Genomic DNA, 20,742 nt, shown 5'->3' on the forward strand with positions numbered 1-20,742 from the left:
ACTTTTAGAGGAAAATGAAGACAGTACACTTTTTGACATGTAGCAAGATCCTCTATGACCCACCCCCTAGAGTAATGGAAATAAAAATAAACAAATGAGACTTAATTAAACTTAAAAGCTTTTGCACAGCAAAGGAAACAGTAAACGAGATTAAAAGACAACCCTCAGAATGGGAGAAAATAGTTGCAAACGAAACAGCTGACAAAGGATTAATCTCCAGCATATATAAACAGCTCATATAGCTCAACATCAGGAATACAACCCAATCAAAAAATGGGCAGAAGACCTAAACAAACATTTCTCCAAAGAAGACATACAGATGGCTAATAAACGCATGAAAAGATGCTCAACATTGCTCATTATTAGAGACAAGCAAATCAAAACTACAATGAGGTATCACTTTACACCAGTCAGAATGCTGCTGCTGCTAAGTCGCTTCAGTCATGTCTGACTCTGTGCGACCCCATAGATGGCAGCCCACCAGGCTCCCCCGTCCCTGGGATTCTCCAGGCAAGGACATTGGAGTGGGTTGCCATTTCCTTCTCCAATGTATGAAAGTGAAAAGTGAAAGTTAAGTCGCTCAGTCGTGTCCAGCTCTTCGAGACCCCATGGACTGGCTCCTTGGCCCATGGGATTTTCCAGGCAAGAGTACTGGAGCCAGTCAGAATAGCCATCATCAAAAACTCTACAAGCAATGAATGCTGAAGAGGGTGTGGAGAAAAAGGGAACGCTCTTGAAGGGAACGCTCTTGCACTGTTGGTGGGGATGTTCATTGATACAGCCACTATGTGTGTGTGTTAGTCTCTCAGTCGTGTCTTACTCTTTGCGACCCATGGACTTCTCCAGGGTGTTCCCTTCTTCAGGAGATCATTCCAAACCAGGGATCAAACCCAGGTCTGCCACATTGCAGGGAGATTCTTTACCATCTGAGCCACCAGGGAAGCACTGAAACATACAGCACCATATATAAAATAAATAGCCAGTGGGAGTTTCCTGGATGAAGCAGGGAACCCAAAGCTAGTGCTCTGTGACAACCTAGTGGGATGGGGAGGGAGGTGCGAAGAAGGTTCAAGAGGGAGAAGACATATGTATACCTATGGCTGATACATGTTTATGTATGACAGAAACCATCACAATATTATAAAGTAATTATCCTTCAATTAAAAATAAATACTTAGTAGTTACTTGTGGCTGGTAGCTACCATATTGGACTACATAGCTCTACGGTGACCTGCTTGGAGTATGTCAGTAGTTTAAGGTGGTTTTTCAGTTCCCCAGAGAAGGCTCTTCCAACCTTCTGCCTCAAGGGTAAGGATTTTGGGGTGTTGGAGTCCTGAGAAACTAGAAAGGGGAAGGTGCTGGGTGTCTCAGCATATACAGTACGCATAGGTTAACTACTTGTCTTTTTGGTATAGGATTTCTGCCCCCCGAGCCAGAGATCTGTGTTTTACCCTCTTCTAACAATAAATTTCCAGATTTATGCTAGAGTAAGGGAGGGTAGTCTCCTGATGGCATGAGGGGAGGGGCTTTGGGGATAATGGGAGGATCTACAGGTCCAACTGCTTCTTTAAGTGAAAAGTGAAAGTCACTCAGTTGTGTCTGACTCTGCGTACAGTCCATGGAATTCTCCAGGCTAGAATACTGGAGTGGGTAGCCTTTCCCTTCTCCAGGAGATCTTCCCAACCCAGGGATCAAACCCAGGTCTCCCTCATTTCAGGCAGATTCTTTACCAGCTGAGCCACAAGGGAAGCCCAAGAATACTGGAGTGGGTAGCTTATCCCTTCTCTAGTGGATCTTCCCGACCCAGGAATCGAACCAGCTTTTCCTGTGTGGCAGGCCGATTCTTTACCAGCTGAGCTATGTAACTGCTTCTTAAACAGCCTTCAAACCAATCTTATTTTTGGCCTCCCTCTCCTCCAGCTGCTCATTTCTGTAAGTATTATACCTGGTGCTGCTAATTCCTGAGCCTGTTGAGGATTCTTAAGTACAGTCTGGATAGTTAACTAGCTTTTCCTTCATCAGGTTTAGGGCTCATTTTTCTTAGATCTGTTGAGTCTTAGTCCCAGCTTCAAAAGTTTGGTTATAATTACACTTTTCTTGTTCTTCCCAACCTTGTAGGCTCCTTCCTTTTTTTCCCTAAAAATTCCTTTTCTGTAGATATAGAAAGATTTCAAAAGGGGGGGGAAATTTAATTCAGTTTACTGTCTATTACCTGGATATATTAATTTGTATTCATGAGCAGGTTTTGATATGTTAAAATTTTTTCATTCTGTATTTATGCTTCCTTCAGTATCTGTATTTGTAGTTAAAGGTTTTAATATATAGCTTCAGTAGAAGACTTGATAAGAAGGGACAGGAAGATGAAATATTTAGTGCAGTGAGGGTTTGTAGTTTGAAGGCAGAAAATAATTGATAGCAAACAAGGGAAAAGATGAACATAGAGGCATATAGAAATAGGTGGGATCATTAGAGATCATCAAAAAGCTTGAACTTCTGGGGCATAATACATACATACAGGTCCAGTAGCACTTATCTTCTAGGACTCTACTATTTTTAGTCATTCTTACTTTTCATGAGCTAGGAACCTCTTGTTAACTACCTCAGAGAATCCACAAAGCATGTTATATATCTTAGAAAATTCACAAAACAGTTAATGTTACAATTAGGAAAAAACCTCACAAAGCTTACCATTTGTAAACTGTAAGATCCTCAAGGAAAACACATGTAACATTAAATAAGTAAATTAATACACGCTCAATATACTGTAGCAGCAGGTTCCATTTCAGTAATAGAGCTGAGTTTACAGTTTGGGTGTTCTGTTGGGTTCTGAAACAGAATTTTGCCTGTACTGATTCACTTTGCTGGTAGATGCTGCCCTCTGTTGGGAGTAGTTGAGAAAATACATGGATCAGTTTTGCTGTCCTTACTCAAATTGCGCACTAAAACATGGATACTTTTTTTAAAGGAATTAATCTGTTTCTAATGATGCACCAAGGAAATCTAAGGAGACTGGTTTCTTCCTTTTTAAGAAAACAGATGTTTACTTTTGTGTGTCTAAAAGCAACAGTTAGTGGGCATTAAATGGGAACAAGACAAGAATTTGGGGAATGCAAAGGTTTAGGGCTGTCTGGAGACCAGAGTTCCATACCCAGCTTGCCCTTGTATGACCTCAGTGATTTACTCCATCTGTCTGGGCTTCAGTTTCTTCACCGATGCAATGAAAAGGTGGAACAAATCTTCAGGGATTGGTATTTTAGGAGAGCAGCCCCAAATTATGGTCTTTGTTCATAGGAGATACAATGACTGAATCTTAGGCTCTGCCCCGAAGGAGCTTAGTCTGGAAATAGCTAGAGGAGACAGACAATCAAAATACAGTTGTAATCCACTTGTAGTGCTGTGAGACGGGCAAGTACCTATTTCTGCAGAAACACAAGGAGAGGTAGGTACCTTTCCGATCAGAGGAGGTATCATCCTGTAGGGCCTGTTGGAGCTGCCTTGAAAGCACAGTTTGGACTGAGGGAAGCAGCAGCCTAGAGAAGGTCTGCAGTGGTGTGACAGCGTGATCTGTTGTGGACTTGCAGTGAGTTCAGGATGCCCAGAAGATAGGGTTTGAGGTAGAGGGCTTGTTGAGAGATGAATCAAGACAAAGAAGTCAGAAGTGTCCTATGGCATGCTAAGGAATTTGGGTCTTAACCCAAGGGCAGTAGGGAACTATTGCGCAGTTTTAAATGAGAAATAACCCAGACAGCTCGACATTTTAGAACAATTACTTTTAGATTTAGTATAGAGCGTGGATTTTGTGTTGGGCAAATGAGAGTGAAAGAAGGGACATGAGTTAGGCTGTTACAGTAAATCAAACGACAGATCATACCACTAGGATGGAGGGAAGAGAAATGAGTCTGCAGACAGAAAAAACAAGTCGCTGGTTTCCTGTTCTTTACCTTAGCCTGCAGCTATGAAGAGTCTAGCTGGCACTGATTCATTAGACCCAGGTTCTGGTATCTATGTTATATCCATCCCGGAACTGTTTTGGTAGTGGTTTGGTTCTGACGGACATTTTGAGTTTGGAGGACAAGGTGCTGGACTGGAAGCACTTGCTCTAGGAGCAGGTAAGTGTAACCTTGGTAGTGGCAACCTGACTATAAACACTTACCCTTTGTGTGGCTTGTTTCACCTCTGTGTCAGGCGACCCAGAGTAATGACAAAAGGAACTGTGAGTCTCCCTGGTGTTGTGGTCTCTGCCTCGTGATCCTTCTGCCTTGGCTGCCCAGCGAGCAGCACACACACAAGGTAGCTTCAGATTCCATGGACACTGAGCAAAGTTCTTAGGGTTTTGAGTGCGTGATTAGCTTTCCATCAGCAGCAGGTTGACCTCCTCTGGACTGCAGAGGGCATAGTTAAAATTCACAGTTTACATGGGATTTAACCAAACTCTTGACTTTGGGCACATGAGCATAATGATATAGATTTTTCTCATCTGTAAAAAGATTAGTAGAATAATTTTGTGGCAGTGTCAAATAGTTTTTTCATTAGTTGAAGAATGTTACTCAAGAGGCATTTACTATACTCTTCTAAGAAGAGCAAAAATAAGATTAAAAAAATCTTATTTTTTTAGCCGCACACAGTGGCATGTGGCATCTTAGTCCCCAACCAGGAATTGAACCCATGTCCCCTGCATTGGAAGGCAGAGTCTTAACCACTGGACCTCCAGGGAAATCCCTGGTTTAAAACTAAGTATTAGAATGAAGAATTCCTGCTTTCCTGTACCTGCTTGAATCAGACTTTTGACCTAAGAGAAGCAGAAGATATTAAGAAGAGGTGGCAAGAATCCACGGAAGAACTGTACAAAAAAGATCTTCACGACCCAGATAATCGTGATAATGTGATCACTAATCTAGAGCCAGACATCTTGGAAAGTGAAGTCAGGTGGGCCTTGGAAAGCATCACTACGAACAAAGCTACTGGAGGTGATGGAATTCCAATTGAGCTCTTTCAAATCCTGAAAGATGATGCTGTGAAAGTGCTGCACTCAATATGCCAGCAAATTTGGAAAACTCAGCAGTGGCCACAGGACTGGAAAAGGTCAGTTTTCATTCCAGTCCCAAAGAAAGGCAATGCCAAAGAATGCTCAAACTACTGCACAATTGCACTCATCTCACATGCTAGTAAAGTAATGCTCAAAATTCTCCAAGCCAGGCTTCAGCAATACATGAACCGTGAACTCCCTGATGTTCAAGCTGGTTTTAGAAAAGGCAGAGGAACCAGAGATCAAATTGCCAACATCCGCTGGATCATGGAAAAAGCAAGAGAATTCCAGAAAAACATCTATTTCTGCTTTATTGACTATGCCAAAGCCTTTGACTGTGTGGATCACAATAAACTGGAAAATTCTGAAAGAGATGGGAATACCAGACCACCTAACCTGCCTCTTGAGAAATCTGTATGCAGGTTAGGAAGCAACAGTTAGAACTGGACATGGAACAACAGACTGGTTCCAAATAGGAAAAGGAGTACCTCAAGGCTGTATATTGTCACCCTGCTTATTTAACTTATATGCAGAGTACATCATGAGAAACGCTGGACTGGATGAACCACAAGCTGGAATCAAGATTGCCGGGAGAAATATCAGTAACCTCAGATATGCAGATAACACCACCCTTATGGCAGAAAGTGAAGAGGAGCTAAAAAGCCTCTTGATGAAAGTGAAAGAGGAGAGCGAAAAAGTTGGCTTAAAACTCAACGTTCAGAAAACGAAGATCATGGCATCTGGTCCCATCACTTCATGGGAAATAGATGGAGAAACAGTGGAAACAGTGTCAGACTTTATTTTTTTGGGCTCCAGAATCACTGCAGATGGTGACTGCAGCCATGAAATTAAAAGACACTTACTCCTTGGAAGAAAAGTTATGACCAAGCTAGATAGTATATTCAAAAGCAGAGACATTACTTTGCCGACTAAGATCCGTCTAGTCAAGGCTATGGTTTTTCTTGTGGTCATGTATGGATGTGAGAGTTGGACTGTGAAGAAGGCTGAGCGCCGAAGAATTGATGCTTTTGAACTGTGGTGTTGAAGAGTCTTGAGAGTCCCTTGGACTGCAAGGAGATCCAACCAGTCCATTCTGAAGGAGATCAACCCTGGGATTTCTTTGGAAGGAATGATGCTAAAGCTGAAACTCCAGTACTTTGGGCACCTCATGCGAAGAGTTGACTCACTGGAAAAGACTGATGCTGGGAGGGATTGGGGGCAGGAGGAGAAGGGGACGACCGAGGATGAGATGGCTGGATGGCATCACGGACTCGATGGACGTGAGTCTGAGTGAACTCCGGGAGATGGTGATGAACAGAGAGGCCTGGCGTGCTGCGATTCATGGGGTCGCAAAGAGTCGGACACGACTGAGTGACTGAACTGAACTGAACTGAACAGCACACATACAGAAGAGAAGAGAATATAAAACATACAGAAAAGTTATAAACAGAACATCCATGTATCCATCATCCATATCAAGAGATAAAATATTATCGTAAGCACCCCTGAAGCCCCCATCCCTTTCTACAATCATCATTCTTCCACCCACCCCAGGTAACCACTGTTTTGCCATTTGTGGTAATCATTCTCTTTATGATTGTACATCCTAGGTAATACAATTTAATTTTGCATCTTTTTAATCTCAATGTAAAATAATACATTTACTTTTATATTTGTGAGTAGGTATATGTTCATTCACTTTCTGCACATAATTATTTTCCACTGTACCATTACACCAGTTTACCCATTCTACTCCAGATGGCTGTTTGGATTGTCCTCTGTTTTAGATATTACAGTGTTACTGTGAACATTCTTGTTATACTCAGCCTGCTATGTAAGTGCAGCTTTCTGAAGGAAAGGTAGATTTATAGAAACTGTTGTGTTGAGTTGTGATATAGCTGCATATTTTCACTTTACTAGATTCTGTTTTCCATTGTGTTTTCCAAAGTGGCCGTAACAATTTACATTACACCAACAGTGTGTGAGATCTGCTGCTGCTCTGTGACTAGACACACATGAAAATTTTTGCCAGTCTTGAGTGTAAAATGATAATCTTGTTGTGGTTTTAGTCTGCATTTCCTTGTTTACTAATGAAGTTGAACACATTTCATAGGTTTATTGGTCATCTGATTTAGAGTTTTTTTAGTTCTCCACCTCTTTTCCCCAAAAGTGTTATTATATGTTAGTGACCTTAAAACTCCTCCTGCCCCTTACCTAAGGGAATGTGCTAACGAGTATGGCAGAAATCTAGCTTGTAGGAAGGAGCCTAGATCCTTTCAATTTGTTTTCTCCTCTTTTTTTTTCCCCAGTCCATCTGATGTTTAGGAAATTTCCTGGCGTTTCACTGATCTCTCTTCCCTCTCTTCTCCTTCCTTTTTCCTGTTCCTAGACTCTGAAGAGACTCATGGCAGATGAGGTAAGGAAATTTTGTTCAGCATGTGCATGGCTCATTTCCTACACTATGGTATTTGCCAGTTGCAATAACTTTGACTTTCTATAACTTATAAATGTGATATGGGTTCTACTCTCAGGTCCTCCCAAAGCTTTTCTCTAACTCTTTGCTCTGTTTGATTTATTGCATGCATTTCCCTGGCATATTTACTGATTTCCAAGGTTAGGCATGTTCTTTAAACTCCAAGCTGACTTGCTACCTGGATGCCACTCATATCATTGGAAGCCCCAGAATGCTTGCAGATACTAACTCTTATTTTCAAACAGGTAGTGCCGATAAGCTGCAGTTTATCGGTAGCTCTTTTTTAATTGAACACCTGTCCTTGTAGTTTGAGGAATGATTGAGGTTGGTATATATAGCCCTGAAGCCTGAAGTACAATAGATTATATTCTTTGCGAAGAGAATTTTGGAGAATATATTTTGAACTTTTGCTGCTTGCATAACACAAGTGCTATGGAGTGTACAGAAGAAAGAAATAACAATGCTTCCTGGTTTTAAGGCATTTCCTTGTTTCTTGTATATAACATATATCAAAATCATGATCAGACTTAGCTCTCGAAGGGAGAGGTCCTCTGAGGATCTGGCCACAGTTATTATTGGATAGCTAGAGGGAAACTGAGGCCATTTTACTGAGCACTCCGCATATGAGGTGCTTTCAGTTCTGTGTTGCTTGAGGGCTTAGAAATGGCAGAGGAGCTAAAGAGCAAAGTTCTCTTTTTTAGACAGGTTCCAAATTATAGTATTTCATTCCTCTTATCTTTGGATGATGGTGAGAGTACAGAGTCAATGTAGTAAATTAGATACAGGAAGACTGGTTCTCTTTTTCATGTTAGAAGAGCCTTGAAACTGCCCACAAACCAAAGGAACCATGGGTGTATAAGAGGCTAGAGGCTATTTGAGGTATGGTTTGTTGTGTAAATAATAAAAATGGGTCACTGCTAATACTTTTTTCTCTTTCTCAGCTGGAGAGATTTACCAGCATGAGAAGTAAGAAGGAGAAAGAAAAGCCCAATTCTGCTCATAGAAATTCTTCTGCATTTTATGGGGATGATCCCACAGCACAGTCATTGCAAGATGTTTCAGATGAGCAAGTTCTAGTACTCTTTGAACAGATGCTGGTAAGTTCCCCGCCTCAAAACATTGCTTCTCCTTGAAAATGCTTTTATGGGCATGTTTGTTGTTTAGTCACTAAGTTGTGTCCGGCTCTTTGAGACCTCCTGAACTGTACCTGCCAGGCTTCTCTGTCTATGGGATTGCCCAGGCAAGAATACTGGAGTGGGTTGCCATTTCCTTCTCCATAGATAGGCATGTTGGGCCCTTTTTCATGCACAGCCCTCCTTAACTAGCCCTTAATTACGAAAAAATCCTCTAGGTTTAATAGAGAACTTAATAGCAGCTCCATTAATGAAGGGACTAAATATACAGGCACCAATCTATAGACTGGAATCTGTGAATTAGGCTTAGAAATATCTGATCACTGACCACTTTGTTAAAGTCTCCTTTAGCTCAGCAGCACTTAAGCCACAAAGATATAGAGTGAGTGGGCCAACTTATGTGGTAGTGTGATGACAGCCAGAGTACATAAAGGTTTAAAACATTCACAACAAAATCTCTACAAAGAAGAAACTTTGGAGACGTGGAAAGGCGTCATTTGCCCAAGGTCTTCTGTTTAGTGGTAAATCTGGAAAGAGAATTCTGATGTTACAATCACTAGAAGACCTTTAAAGATTGGGGCTGAGGTCGGTTCAGTAATAAACTGCATGGATGACACTGACTTTGCTGCCCTCAGTGAGGACTACTGAGTGAGGACACTCGGTGAGTGTCCATTAGTGCTAAGTGTTGCAAAGTTTAGAGTACATGCTTATATGGTTTCATGAGGCCTCTGGATTAACTTCCATTTACAATCTCAGCTTCAATTAGAGACTAGTAGCAAGTCTAACTAAGTTAAAAGCATGGGTTTAAAACCCTTAATACAGGGCGTGGGACCTGTGGTAGTAAACCCTCAACCAGTACTACTGTTATTGCTTTTCACTGAAGCTTTCAGTTTGTCTCATAATAATCCAAGTGTGTTAGCAGTCTAAGAGTATGCTCTTTCAAGACAGTCTCTTAGGGGCTTTGGATTGCAAATGTAGATGTCTTCAGGGCAAGGGGAGGTAGCATAATTAAGTTAAGGGCTACACAGTAAAAGTGAAAGTGAAGTCGCTCAGTCGTGTCCGACTCTTTGCGACCCCATGGACTGTAGCCCACCAGACTCCTCCATCCATTCGATTTTCTAGGCAAGAATACTGGAGTGAGTTGCCATTTCCTTCTCCAGGGGATCTTCCCTACCCAGGGATTGAACCCGGGTCTCCCACATTGTGGTCAAACTCTTTACCATCTGAGCCACTAGGGTGTCCCCCAAGGGCTACATAAGAGATGATAAAAAGGAAAAGAGACTGCAGTAAAATGAAGAACATTTGGCGTTTTTGTTAAAAGCTAACCGCAATTCACTTCCAGGTTTTGTAGCGTTCCTGTTGGGAATGCTAGCCCAGTAGTGCCAGATGTTTCTATTTTTCAAGAAGCCAGAAATCTGTATATTTTAAAAAACAACAAAAATTGTTTTTTAAAAAACAAATAGCCAGCATTCAGATTTCCCTAATAAAGTTGTTAAAAAATTTTTTTAATTTATTCAAAGTCACGATTCCAGATAGGGCCCATTGTAATGTTCTCCTAAGTTTTGTTTGAACTGTAGATTTTCCTCCCTCTTTTTTACCCTTTCTATTGCTATAAAAAGTTTCTTGAAGAAGCTGTTTGACTTTTACAGTTTTCTGTAATCTAAAATTTGCTGATTGTATCCCTTGGTGCTAGAAATTCATATTTTTTATGAAGTCTCTCAAATTTAAAATGTTGAAATTTTTAGAAGACAAAGCATGCTTAGCAATTTTAGAAGACAAAGCATACTTCATCTTTGGGTCTGATTCAGCCTCAGGGCCACTATTTTGCAATTTTCTGTTCAGTTTATCTGTGAAAGGAGGAAGAAAGCACCAGAAATTGAGTCAGAAAAAAGTCAGATTGCTATTATGGTTTGGTGGTGGTGATTCCTTCACGCATCACACACATACACATGGAGAAGAAATTGAATATTTCCACTTTTTCCTCCTATACGTTCCCATTTTAAATAATATTCTGGACTTGTTAGGGTTGAACTTCTGCTCACAGAGATAGGAGGGTCAGACAGATGGTTTCATATGTAACAGGCTCAAGCAGAGCCTTTCTCCTGATAACACACTCCAGATTATGTCTGTTGAGGGAATTTGTCAGCTTCCAGTTTGTTCTTCATGGAGGAGTTTGTCCAGGGACTTAGTTAACCAGGAGTAATGGGTGTTTAGGCCTAGAGTGGCACAGATTTTGCTGGCGTTTGAATGGTGCCAGTGGTCCAGTGCTTCAGCCTGAAGAAATTACTAAAGTCCATCCCAAGTGCAAAAAAGATTAATGCTTTGTTTGTTTTTCTTTCAATAATACAAAGTAAGTTTCCCTCTGTATTGAGAGTCCATTTTTGATAGGAGAACATTTAAGTGTATGTCTATAAAAATGTCTGTTGGGATTTATACTAAAATGTTAAGCATATTTATCCCTGAGGAATTCCCATCATCTATAATAGCTTAAGTCTCTGGGGGTGGTCAGGAAAATTTCTTTATTCAGTAAGCATTTAGTGTGTTCATCTCTTCACTAAGTATATTAAATATTAAACACTCAAACTTGTAAGGAATTCAAAGCAATTTTCCCCCTTTTTTCTCCTGCTACTAGCTGGATATGAACCTGAATGAGGAGAAACAGCAACCTTTGAGGGAGAAGGACATTGTCATCAAGAGAGAGATGGTGTCCCAGTACTTGCACACCTCCAAGGCTGTGAGTCCTGGGGCAGGTACCCATGACATGGGAGACTGTGCCCTTATCTTGGCCATGTTTGTTTTGCTACTTTCATAGAACATTTTATGTCAACGTCAGTTCTATTTCATTGTTTCGTGTAAACTTACTTATTTTTTACCCTCATTTGAGTTACTTTTCTTATATACTTTTGCGTAAGTCAATCATCATAAAGTATGTATGAGTAATAGGAAGGAAATTCTGAATCTCATGGTTCTGTGCTATGTATGATGGGTGTCTGCCCTCATGTTGTTTAAATGGTATTAACTAATACTAGTCCAATTTATGACTGAGTCCAGTGTTTACTGACCTCTATTTGCTTCTTTCCAGGGCATGAGCCAGAAGGAGAGCTCTAGGTCAGCCATGATGTACATTCAGGAGTTGAGGTCAGGCTTGCGGGATATGCCTCTGCTCAGCTGCCTGGAGTCCCTTCGTGTCTCCCTCAACAACAACCCTGTCAGGTGAGGATTCTCAGGTGGAAACAGGAGTAAGAGCCCACTGTAGAATTCACTGGCGGGGATTAGAGATCCGAGGAATCAGGGAAGTATGAGAATGTTCTGGATTGGGAGTAAGAAGTTGCCAGGATATACTTTATTTTTGTGGATAAGAATATACTGATTTGATATTGCATTGTCTTTGTTCCTAACAGTTGGGTCCAAACATTTGGTGCTGAGGGCCTGGCCTCCTTATTGGACATCCTTAAACGACTTCATGATGAAAAGGAAGAGACTGCTGGGTAAGGACTTCCAAGTCTTGCCATCTTCTAGGTGGAGGGTAGTAGAGGGATTGGCTGTTTGCTGTAAAGGAGGAAATAAGTTAGGACTAGGACATTATATGTTAGCTGAGAATGGGGTTTATCATGGGGGTGACTGGAGGATGAATAATGATTATAGGTACAGGAAAAGGAAGAGGAATTTAAATTTCTCAGTATATACCACATATGATTGTGAGTCTCCCAACAAAGGTTCTTATCCAGTCTGGAAATAGGATCTGATTAGACCAAAGCTCTCCCGTGATCTGGTCTGGGTCATATCTCATTTGGAAATACATATGATCAGTTTGAGACTAACTTTATGATAGCCTTCAGGGTTGAAATAATTCTTGCACTGACTTAGGTTAGGCTTTCTTGAAGCCAACCTGACCCAGTATGGTTTCTCTACTTCCTGGCATCTTGCCAAAGCAAAACACAGGTCCTGGGCCCTCCTGAAAGTACAGACTTGAAACCTTTGGTGTAGATGAGGCAAGCAGTAATAGATAGGATGCTATTGTGATAGAATTTAGCCCTTAGGAGCCTACTAGGAGTTAAAGGGGAGATTTTAATATAATACTAAATTCTTGGTTAATGAGAGGATTAGCCAGTTGTTCTTTTCTTCAGCTATCTCTTTTTGCCTGTATTTCAGGACAAAGTGCTATGTGCTAGAATTTACTTAGCTACTAGTTGGGAGTATTTATAAGACCCTTGTTTATAATTGAAAAGTCAATGGGAGAGAGGTGTAGAATAAAGGAACTTCACTAATTAAGTCTTCTATACACAGAGGCTACGACAGCCGTAACAAGCATGAGATCATTCGCTGCTTGAAAGCTTTTATGAATAACAAGGTAAGATTGTTCCCATTCTCATTCTGACTCCATCATGACCCCTGTTCTTACTCTTCCGTTGGCAAACTCAAAAAAGAAGGACCTAGAAATACTAGATTCAAGGCTTCTGGCTTTCCCTTTTAGTATCATAACTTTTGATTAACACATACACATACTGTTATGTATCTTTTTCCTCAGTTGTAATGTCTGTTTCAGAGGAAAGGCTTAATTTTCTTCTTCTGTTTATACTTTTGTTAATTATTGGATTTCCTGACCTGCAGTTATTAATTTTTGGAAGGTTTACTTTATTCTCTGCTTTATTGTTTTGTCCCCTGTATATTCCTACTACAGAATATTTCCTTTTTTTCCCCTGTCTGTTTAGTATTTAAACCTAGGGAGCCTTCAGTGATTTGTTCCTGAGTGCAAATCTGTCTTCCTAACTGTTTAGTAATTTTATTATAATTACTCCATTGGCTTGTGGGGGCATTGAAAAAGAAACGTAAGAGTCAGTTTTTATTCTTGGAAGACATAGAATTCTATTGTGTCTGCTCAGTTCAGTTCAGTTGCTCAGTCGTGTCCGACTCTTTGCGACCCCATGAACTGCAGCACTTCCCTGTCCATCACCAACTCATGTCCATTGAGTCGGTGATGCCATCCAACCACCTCATCCTCTGTCATCCCCTTCTCCTCCTGCCTTCAATCTTTCCCAGCATCAGGGTCTTTTCAAATGAGTCAGCTCTTTGCATCAGGTGGCCAAACTATTGGAGTTTCAGCTTCGACATCAGTCCTTCCAATGAACTTTCAGGACTGATTTCCTTTGGGATTGACTGGTTGGATCTCCTTGCAGTCCAAGGGACTCTCAAGAGTCTTCTACACCACAGTTTAGAAGCATCAATTCTTCTGCACTCAGCTTTCTTTATAGTCCAACTCTCACATCTATACATGACTACTGGAAAAACCATAGCCTTGACTAGATGGACTTTTGTTGGCAAAGTAATGTCTCTGCTTTTTAATATGCTATCTAGGTTGGTCATAACTTTTCTTCCAAGGTGTAAGTGTCTTTTAATTTCATGGCTGCAGTCACCATCTGCACTGATTTTGGAGCCCCCCAAAATAAAGTCAGCCACTGTTTCCACTGTTTCTCCATCTATTTGCCATGAAGTGATGGGCCTGGATGCCATGATCTTCATTTTCTGAATGTTGAGCTTTAAGCCAACTTTTTCACTCTACTCTTTCACTTTCATCAAGAGGCTCTTTAGTTCTTCTTCACTTTCTGCCATAAGGGTGGTGTCATCTGCATATCTGAGGTTATTGATATTTCTCCCAGCAATCTTGATTCCGGCTTGTGGTTCATCCAGCCCAGTGTTTCTCATGATGTACTCTGCATATAAGTTAAATAAGCAGGGTGACAATACACAGCCTTGATGTACTCCTTTTCCTATTTGGAACCAGTCTGTTGTTCCATGTCCAGTTCTAACTGTTGCTTCCTGACCTGCATATAGGTTTCTCAAGAGGCAGGTCAGGTGGTCTGGTATTCCCATCTCTTTCAGAATTTTCCACAGTTTATTGTGATCCACACAGTCAAAGGCTTTGGCATAGTCAATAAAGCAGAAATAGATGTTTTTCTGGAACTCTCTTGCTTTTTCCATGATCCAGCGGATGTTGGCGATTTGATCTCTGGTTCCTCTGCCTTTTCTAAAGCCAGCTTGAACATCTGGAAGTTCACAATTCACCTATTGTTGAAGCCTGGCTTGGCAAATTTTGAACATTAGTTGTGCCTGCTAGAAAATTATTTTTTCTATGCTCATTTCTGTTTAGCTATTTTGGGAAACGTGTTCTATCCTGTTATTAGTTTGCTAGGGTTGCTAAAACACAGTACTACCAACCAGGTGTCTTAACAGAAGTTCATTTACTTCACAACTCTAAAGGCTGTAAGTCCAAGATCAAGGTGTCAACAGGATTGGTTCCTTCTGAAGGCTGTGAGGGTGTGTCCCATGCTTCTCTCCTAGCTTCTGGTGTCTAGCTGGCAATCTTTGAGATTCCTTGACTTGTATATGCATCACCCAATCTCTGTCTTTGAGTTCACATGGTGTTCACACTGTTTGCTTATGTCTCATCTTTTTATAAAGAAAATAGTTATATTGGGTTAAGGACCTACCCTACTCTAGTCTGACCTCATGGTAATCTAACTGACTACATCTGCCTGTGACTCTATTTCCAAATAAGGTTATAATCTCAGGTACTAGGGGTTAGGGCTTCAACATACGGATTTTGGGAGGAACGCCATTCAACCCATAACAATTCATAAACTTGTTCCTGGTTAGGTGCTCTCATCTTTAAGCCTCCCTTTTCTGTTTTTGTCCTCCCAGTTTGGAATCAAGACCATGCTGGAGACAGAAGAAGGAATTCTGCTGCTGGTCAGAGCCATGGATCCTGCGGTTCCCAGCATGATGATTGACGCTGCTAAGCTGCTGTCTGCCCTCTGCATCCTGCCGCAGCCAGAGGACATGTATGTGACTGGAGTGGTTTCTCTTTTCTGTTTGCTTTTTTATCATCTTCCTTAGTCTTGAGGAATATTGAGTTGCTTGGGAGTCCACTTACTCTTAAATATTAGATAAGACTATATTTCTTACATGAACCCTGTGAATCTTAATATTTAAGAACGTTTTTTAAGAGATGCAGGATGTACTCCTGGTTATTAAAGGTACAGCAGAATGCCTCCTAGATCTCCAGTAAAGTCTGTATTGTCTAGGACAAGGGTTTCTTTTTACATTTTTTAAAATTTAGAAGTAACACAAGGTTATTTTAAAAATCCGAACAACACAGAAATATATGAAGTACAATTCAACAATGTCATCCCTTTGGCAAACTCTGTTCTGCAGAGGTGATCACTGTTAATGGTGTGGTGCAGTCTCATGGATCATTTTCTAGCGTAGACAAATATACTAATTTATAACATACCTGCCACTCCAAGAGATGGTATCTTAGAATTAAGGAAAGGTGGCGCTGAGTGGTAAAGAATCCACCTGCCAAAGAAGAGATGCTAGAGACACTTCCCCCTGGGTCGGGAAGATCCCCTGGAGTAGGAAATGGCAACCTGCTCCAGTATTCTTGCCTGGAAAATTCCATGGATGGAGGAGCCTGGTGGTCTACAGTCCATGGGACTGCAAAGAGTTGGACATGACTGAGCACACATACATGTATTTTTTGTACAATAGATATATTATTTCATATTTATGTAATTATTTATGTTGGGTAGATTTTCTAGGAGTAAGCCAATGTTACTGGCATTAAAAACTGTTACTGTTAAATGCCTCTCCAAGAGTTGTCTAATTTATACACCCTAGAACAGGGGTCTTAATTTGGTAAATATGGATAGGAGTCTAGGGCTGGATTTTTAGGGAGTGCATTTTTCTGAAGAGATGGTCCTTAGTTTCCTGGTGATCTGGCCTCTGTTCTGTATGATAAGAAGAAGAATATGAGAAATCCAGAATGTTGATATTGTCCGTTTCCTAACTGATCTGTGCCCCTTGTAATCTCCCTGACCAGAGCACCTGACTAATTCTCTCCCTTTCCTCACTCTTGGGCAGGAATGAAAGGGTTTTGGAGGCGATGACAGAAAGAGCTGAAATGGATGAGGTGGAACGTTTTCAGCCGCTGCTGGATGGATTAAAAAGTGGGACCTCCATTGCTCTCAAGGCATGTATACCTGTGAAATGGCCTACAAGTAGAATTCAAGATAGAAAGACTGAAGTTCATTTGACCTTTTAAAAGAACACATGGAGTGGTTACCAACAATGTATTTTATATTTCAGAGTTCTTTCTGAAGGGAAAATGGTTACTCTTCTCTCTAAAAAGCAGAGAAAGAACTGTTTTCCTCATTACGAGGTAGAAAAAAGGCATGGTATTTATTTACAAGCTGGGAAAACCAAGGCCTAGAACAAATTGCACTTTCAAATCCCCGGAGTTCTTCAGCCCTCTGAGCTCTCTGGCCCGTGTTTAAACCGGGTTATTTTGCTGTGACAGGAAGTCATTTTTGTCCTTTCTGTACTGCACCTTCTAGGTTATATTTGGGGGCCTCAGAATCCGTGTAAAGAGAATGGGTCTTGATCTCTAGGAGCTAACATTGACAAAGCTGCTGAATTTTCTTATCTTAGGTGGGATGCCTGCAGCTCATCAATGCTCTCATCACACCAGCGGAAGAGCTTGACTTCCGAGTTCACATCCGAAGTGAACTGATGCGCTTGGGGCTGCACCGAGTGTTGCAGGTGAGAGGTAGCTCTTCATTAGAAAGGCTGGGCTGGTTCCTTCTGTGCCTATAGCCCCACCACCCCTGGGATAACTTCCACTTTCAGTTTAAAAACCAGGTCGAGGGAGTTCCCTGGAGGTCTACTGGTTAGGATTCAGCACTTTCACTGCTGTGGCCTGGGTTCAGTTCCTTGTTGGGGAACCACGGCAGGTCTTGCAGCGTGGCCAGACAAACCGAAAAAAAACAGGGTGAAGGGTTTGAGTTTCTAGCCAGCATCAGGCACTTCTGGGTTCCCTGACCTATATTTCTGACATTGACAGGACCTTCGAGAGATTGAAAATGAAGATATGAGAGTGCAGCTTAATGTATTTGATGAACAAGGAGAAGAAGATTCCTATGACCTGAAGGGACGGCTGGATGACATTCGAATGGAGATGGAATATCCTTTCACTGATTGGGTTGAAGACAGACAAGACATTCCGTTGATTTCAGTTATAGATCCCTGTATGGAATGGTGTGTTGATGATGATCAGAAGAGGGCCTGTCTTAGTAGATAAGGCAGGTGTCTTTTGATTGCTGTGGATTTATTTACCTAGCATGGAGTAGAGAAGTTGGGAAAGGTCATCTGAGGGTTGCTCAGCATGGAAGCAGCCCTCATAGTTAGTATAGATCTCCTAGAACACAATAGCTTAGCTTATTAAGATGTGGAACTGGTTTTGGAAGGACATAGGCAAGTCAGGGAATAGGGCTGTAACTTGTATGTGCCCCTGAGACTGACATGGGGAATAATTTGGTTACCTATCGATATTTTCCACAAGTGACTTTGAGGCACTTACCTTTTTCTTTCTGTCTGTTGCTTGATTTTCAAGCCAAGTACTGAGCATTTTATCTCTGTGTATAGTACCACTGACTCACTGGTCCTCTGGCCAAAGGAAGTTTACACAGCTCAAAGTTTAGGGCAGGGTGTACAGGAGGATCAGCTGTTAGAATAGAAGTGGCATCTTGTTCTTTTTCACAAGAGTTGTCAAGCTACCTGTCAGACATATTTTTTAAGTATATGCTTTCCTTAGCCTCTTCTCCTTTTCCACTGACTTCAGTGAAATCTTCCAGATTCTCTTAAACACAGTGAAGGATTCAAAGGCAGAGCAGCACTTCCTGTCCATCCTGCAGCACTTACTCTTAGTCCGAAATGACTATGAGGCCAGGTGAGATGGTAAACCTTTGGGAAGATTAATCTGAACCTAAATGGAGAGAGCAAAATCCAAGTGAACTGCTCTCTTTCACAGTGGGGTGAAGGTGATAGCCAAGGAAGGCAGCAGTATAAAGTTCTTTGATGTTGGAACATGAGATTCAAGCCATAGACTAGAGATTCAGCAGTAGTACTGTCTGTCACAGGCAGGGTCTAGCTTGAATTTTAGATGGAAAAAGGTTTGCACTGGGAGACAGATGGCAAGAAGTTTTGACTTTCTGAAGTAAATGCGCGCAGCTGATGCAGAAGAGGGGGATTTCTTAGCATGGCAGCAGTACTCTGTCAATTTTATGAAAAAGTCTTTTCCAGGACATTTATCCTCAGGTCCTTCTATTGTCAAAGCAATTTACCTTTCTTGATCCTGAATACCAAAATTATATTTTGGTTTTCCATTACTAACCTTGTTTTGTTTCTTCTGTAGACCGCAGTACTATAAGTTGATTGAAGAATGTATTTCTCAGATAGTTCTGCATAAGAACGGGGCTGATCCTGACTTCAAGTGCCGGCACCTCCAGATTGACATTGAGGGACTGATTGGTAAGTGTATTCATCTGTTTGGTTCCTCGTGAAACATTGCTTCCACCTTTCATTTTCCACCTTTCTTTCAGTGAAGATTTCAGAGAAGGTACTTTTCTAGCCCATGGGTATTTCCATTTTCACTCTTTCTTTGGTGATATAACAGTATCTATGCTAGGAATATACAGGCCTTTAGTTTATTTCCAAAAAATTCTAAAAATTTTCCCCTTCTCATACACCTCCCCACCTTTTGAAGGGACTTCAGGTATTGTCTCTAACTCCTGCTGGCCCCAGAGATTCATAAGTACTACTTGGAGATATTCTCTGTGCCACCCAGCATGGTGGCCATACTGTGTAACAGGCACTCAGAAATTATATGTTGAACTTAGCTGAAAGTTCCATTTCTTTGTCTCATACAGAACATTAAGAAGGATAAGAAAAATAACCAAAGGGCAACCTTTGCTCCTTTTGTTTATATGGAAGGGCTTAGTGAGAGGGGCAGAGGAGAATTGGGAACTTGACTTCCTGACTCTTTGCCTTCTTTTTAGACCAAATGATTGATAAAACAAAGGTGGAGAAATCAGAAGCCAAAGCTACAGAGCTGGAAAAAAAGGTATGTATGAGAGATCAAAAATAATTGAGCTATATCTTTCTTTCTTTGTTTAAGGGTTGTGATTTTTCCAACATGTGACACAGTTACTACCCATGATATTTTGGAAGCGTTCAGCACACAATAGCAGTTCCTTGGGGAAACCTTTCTGGTATAGGTTACTCAGTGGAGAAAGTGTGATCGTGGTACAGATGTGATCATGAAGAGCTGGTCAGTTGTGAGTTTGCACAGTTCATGGGCCCCCGAGCAGGAGGAAGACAGGTGGCACTCTCATATAATGTTGTCAGCACTTGGGTTTGCTTGATGTCTCAGGCCTCTTAGCCATAGAATAATAGGAACTGGAATATGTCTGAATTCTTTTTCTCTTTGATTAAGGATTCCTATTGTTGATAACTTTGATCCTTGAGACTGTTGGCATTGTGCACCTTAGCTGCCCTGGTTAAATGTCCTTAAAATCTTGGTGGCGGTGGCTTTTTTAAAAAATCACTCCCAATTATAGATAGTCTGTGGAAATAATCCCTGGGTTCCCCCTCCTTTAACCTTGATTTTAAGGTCAAAATCATGGTGGCCTGTTTTCCCAGGCATTTCTTGGGTCAGTGAGCTCAACAGATCAAGGATTAACACAAAAGAGGAAATTATGGGAAATAACACTGGGCTTTTGCTGAGAGGGAGAACCTGATTTCTTTCTCTTCTAGCTGGACTCAGAGTTAACAGCTCGACATGAGCTCCAGGTGGAAATGAAAAAGATGGAAAGTGACTTTGAGCAGAAGCTCCAGGATATTCAGGGAGAAAAGGAGGCACTGGATTCTGAAAAGCAAAAAATTGCCACAGAGAAACAGGACCTGGAAACAGAAGTGTCTCAGCTCACAGGAGAGGTAATGTCCCAACAGGGAAGTCAGAGTGACCTGTGACTGCCATCAGCAGCTTCAGGGTGAGCCTGTGTTGGAGCAGGACACTGTCATCTCACAACTTGGAAGAGTTCAGTTACTGATAGGTAATCTAGTTATGTGGCGCATATTCTTTAAATCATGAACTGTTTTGGGAATAAGTAATACATAAGATAGACAATTTGGAGAATACATAACAACACAAAGAATAAAATGAGTCACAGAACTACCCAGAAATAAAGATAATATTTCTAGTAATTTAGAAATAC

General features: G+C 41.2%; 1 protein-coding gene across 3 annotated transcripts in view; it reads left to right on the plus strand.

The window, feature by feature from the left end:
* The window catches only part of DIAPH1 (diaphanous related formin 1), a 114,602-nt gene that overhangs the window by 25,205 nt on the left and 68,655 nt on the right, over positions 1–20,742 (plus strand). For 2 of the 3 annotated variants that reach the window (XM_040239856.1, XM_040239859.1), the window contains exons 2-15: positions 7,416–7,442; positions 8,441–8,596; positions 11,265–11,366; positions 11,715–11,845; positions 12,034–12,120; positions 12,920–12,983; positions 15,332–15,471; positions 16,553–16,661; positions 17,120–17,230; positions 17,532–17,650; positions 18,300–18,416; positions 18,882–18,997; positions 19,525–19,589; positions 20,282–20,461. In XM_040239856.1, the coding sequence (XP_040095790.1) occupies positions 7,416–7,442; positions 8,441–8,596; positions 11,265–11,366; positions 11,715–11,845; positions 12,034–12,120; positions 12,920–12,983; positions 15,332–15,471; positions 16,553–16,661; positions 17,120–17,230; positions 17,532–17,650; positions 18,300–18,416; positions 18,882–18,997; positions 19,525–19,589; positions 20,282–20,461 (1,524 nt within the window). The remainder of the gene's footprint in view (positions 1–7,415; positions 7,443–8,440; positions 8,597–11,264; positions 11,367–11,714; positions 11,846–12,033; positions 12,121–12,919; positions 12,984–15,331; positions 15,472–16,552; positions 16,662–17,119; positions 17,231–17,531; positions 17,651–18,299; positions 18,417–18,881; positions 18,998–19,524; positions 19,590–20,281; positions 20,462–20,742) is intronic. The other variant, XM_040239858.1, reaches the window with a different exon arrangement.

This window comes from Oryx dammah, unplaced genomic scaffold, assembly GCF_014754425.2.
Source record: "Oryx dammah isolate SB20612 unplaced genomic scaffold, SCBI_Odam_1.1 HiC_scaffold_5, whole genome shotgun sequence".
Lineage (NCBI taxonomy): Eukaryota > Metazoa > Chordata > Mammalia > Artiodactyla > Bovidae > Oryx > Oryx dammah.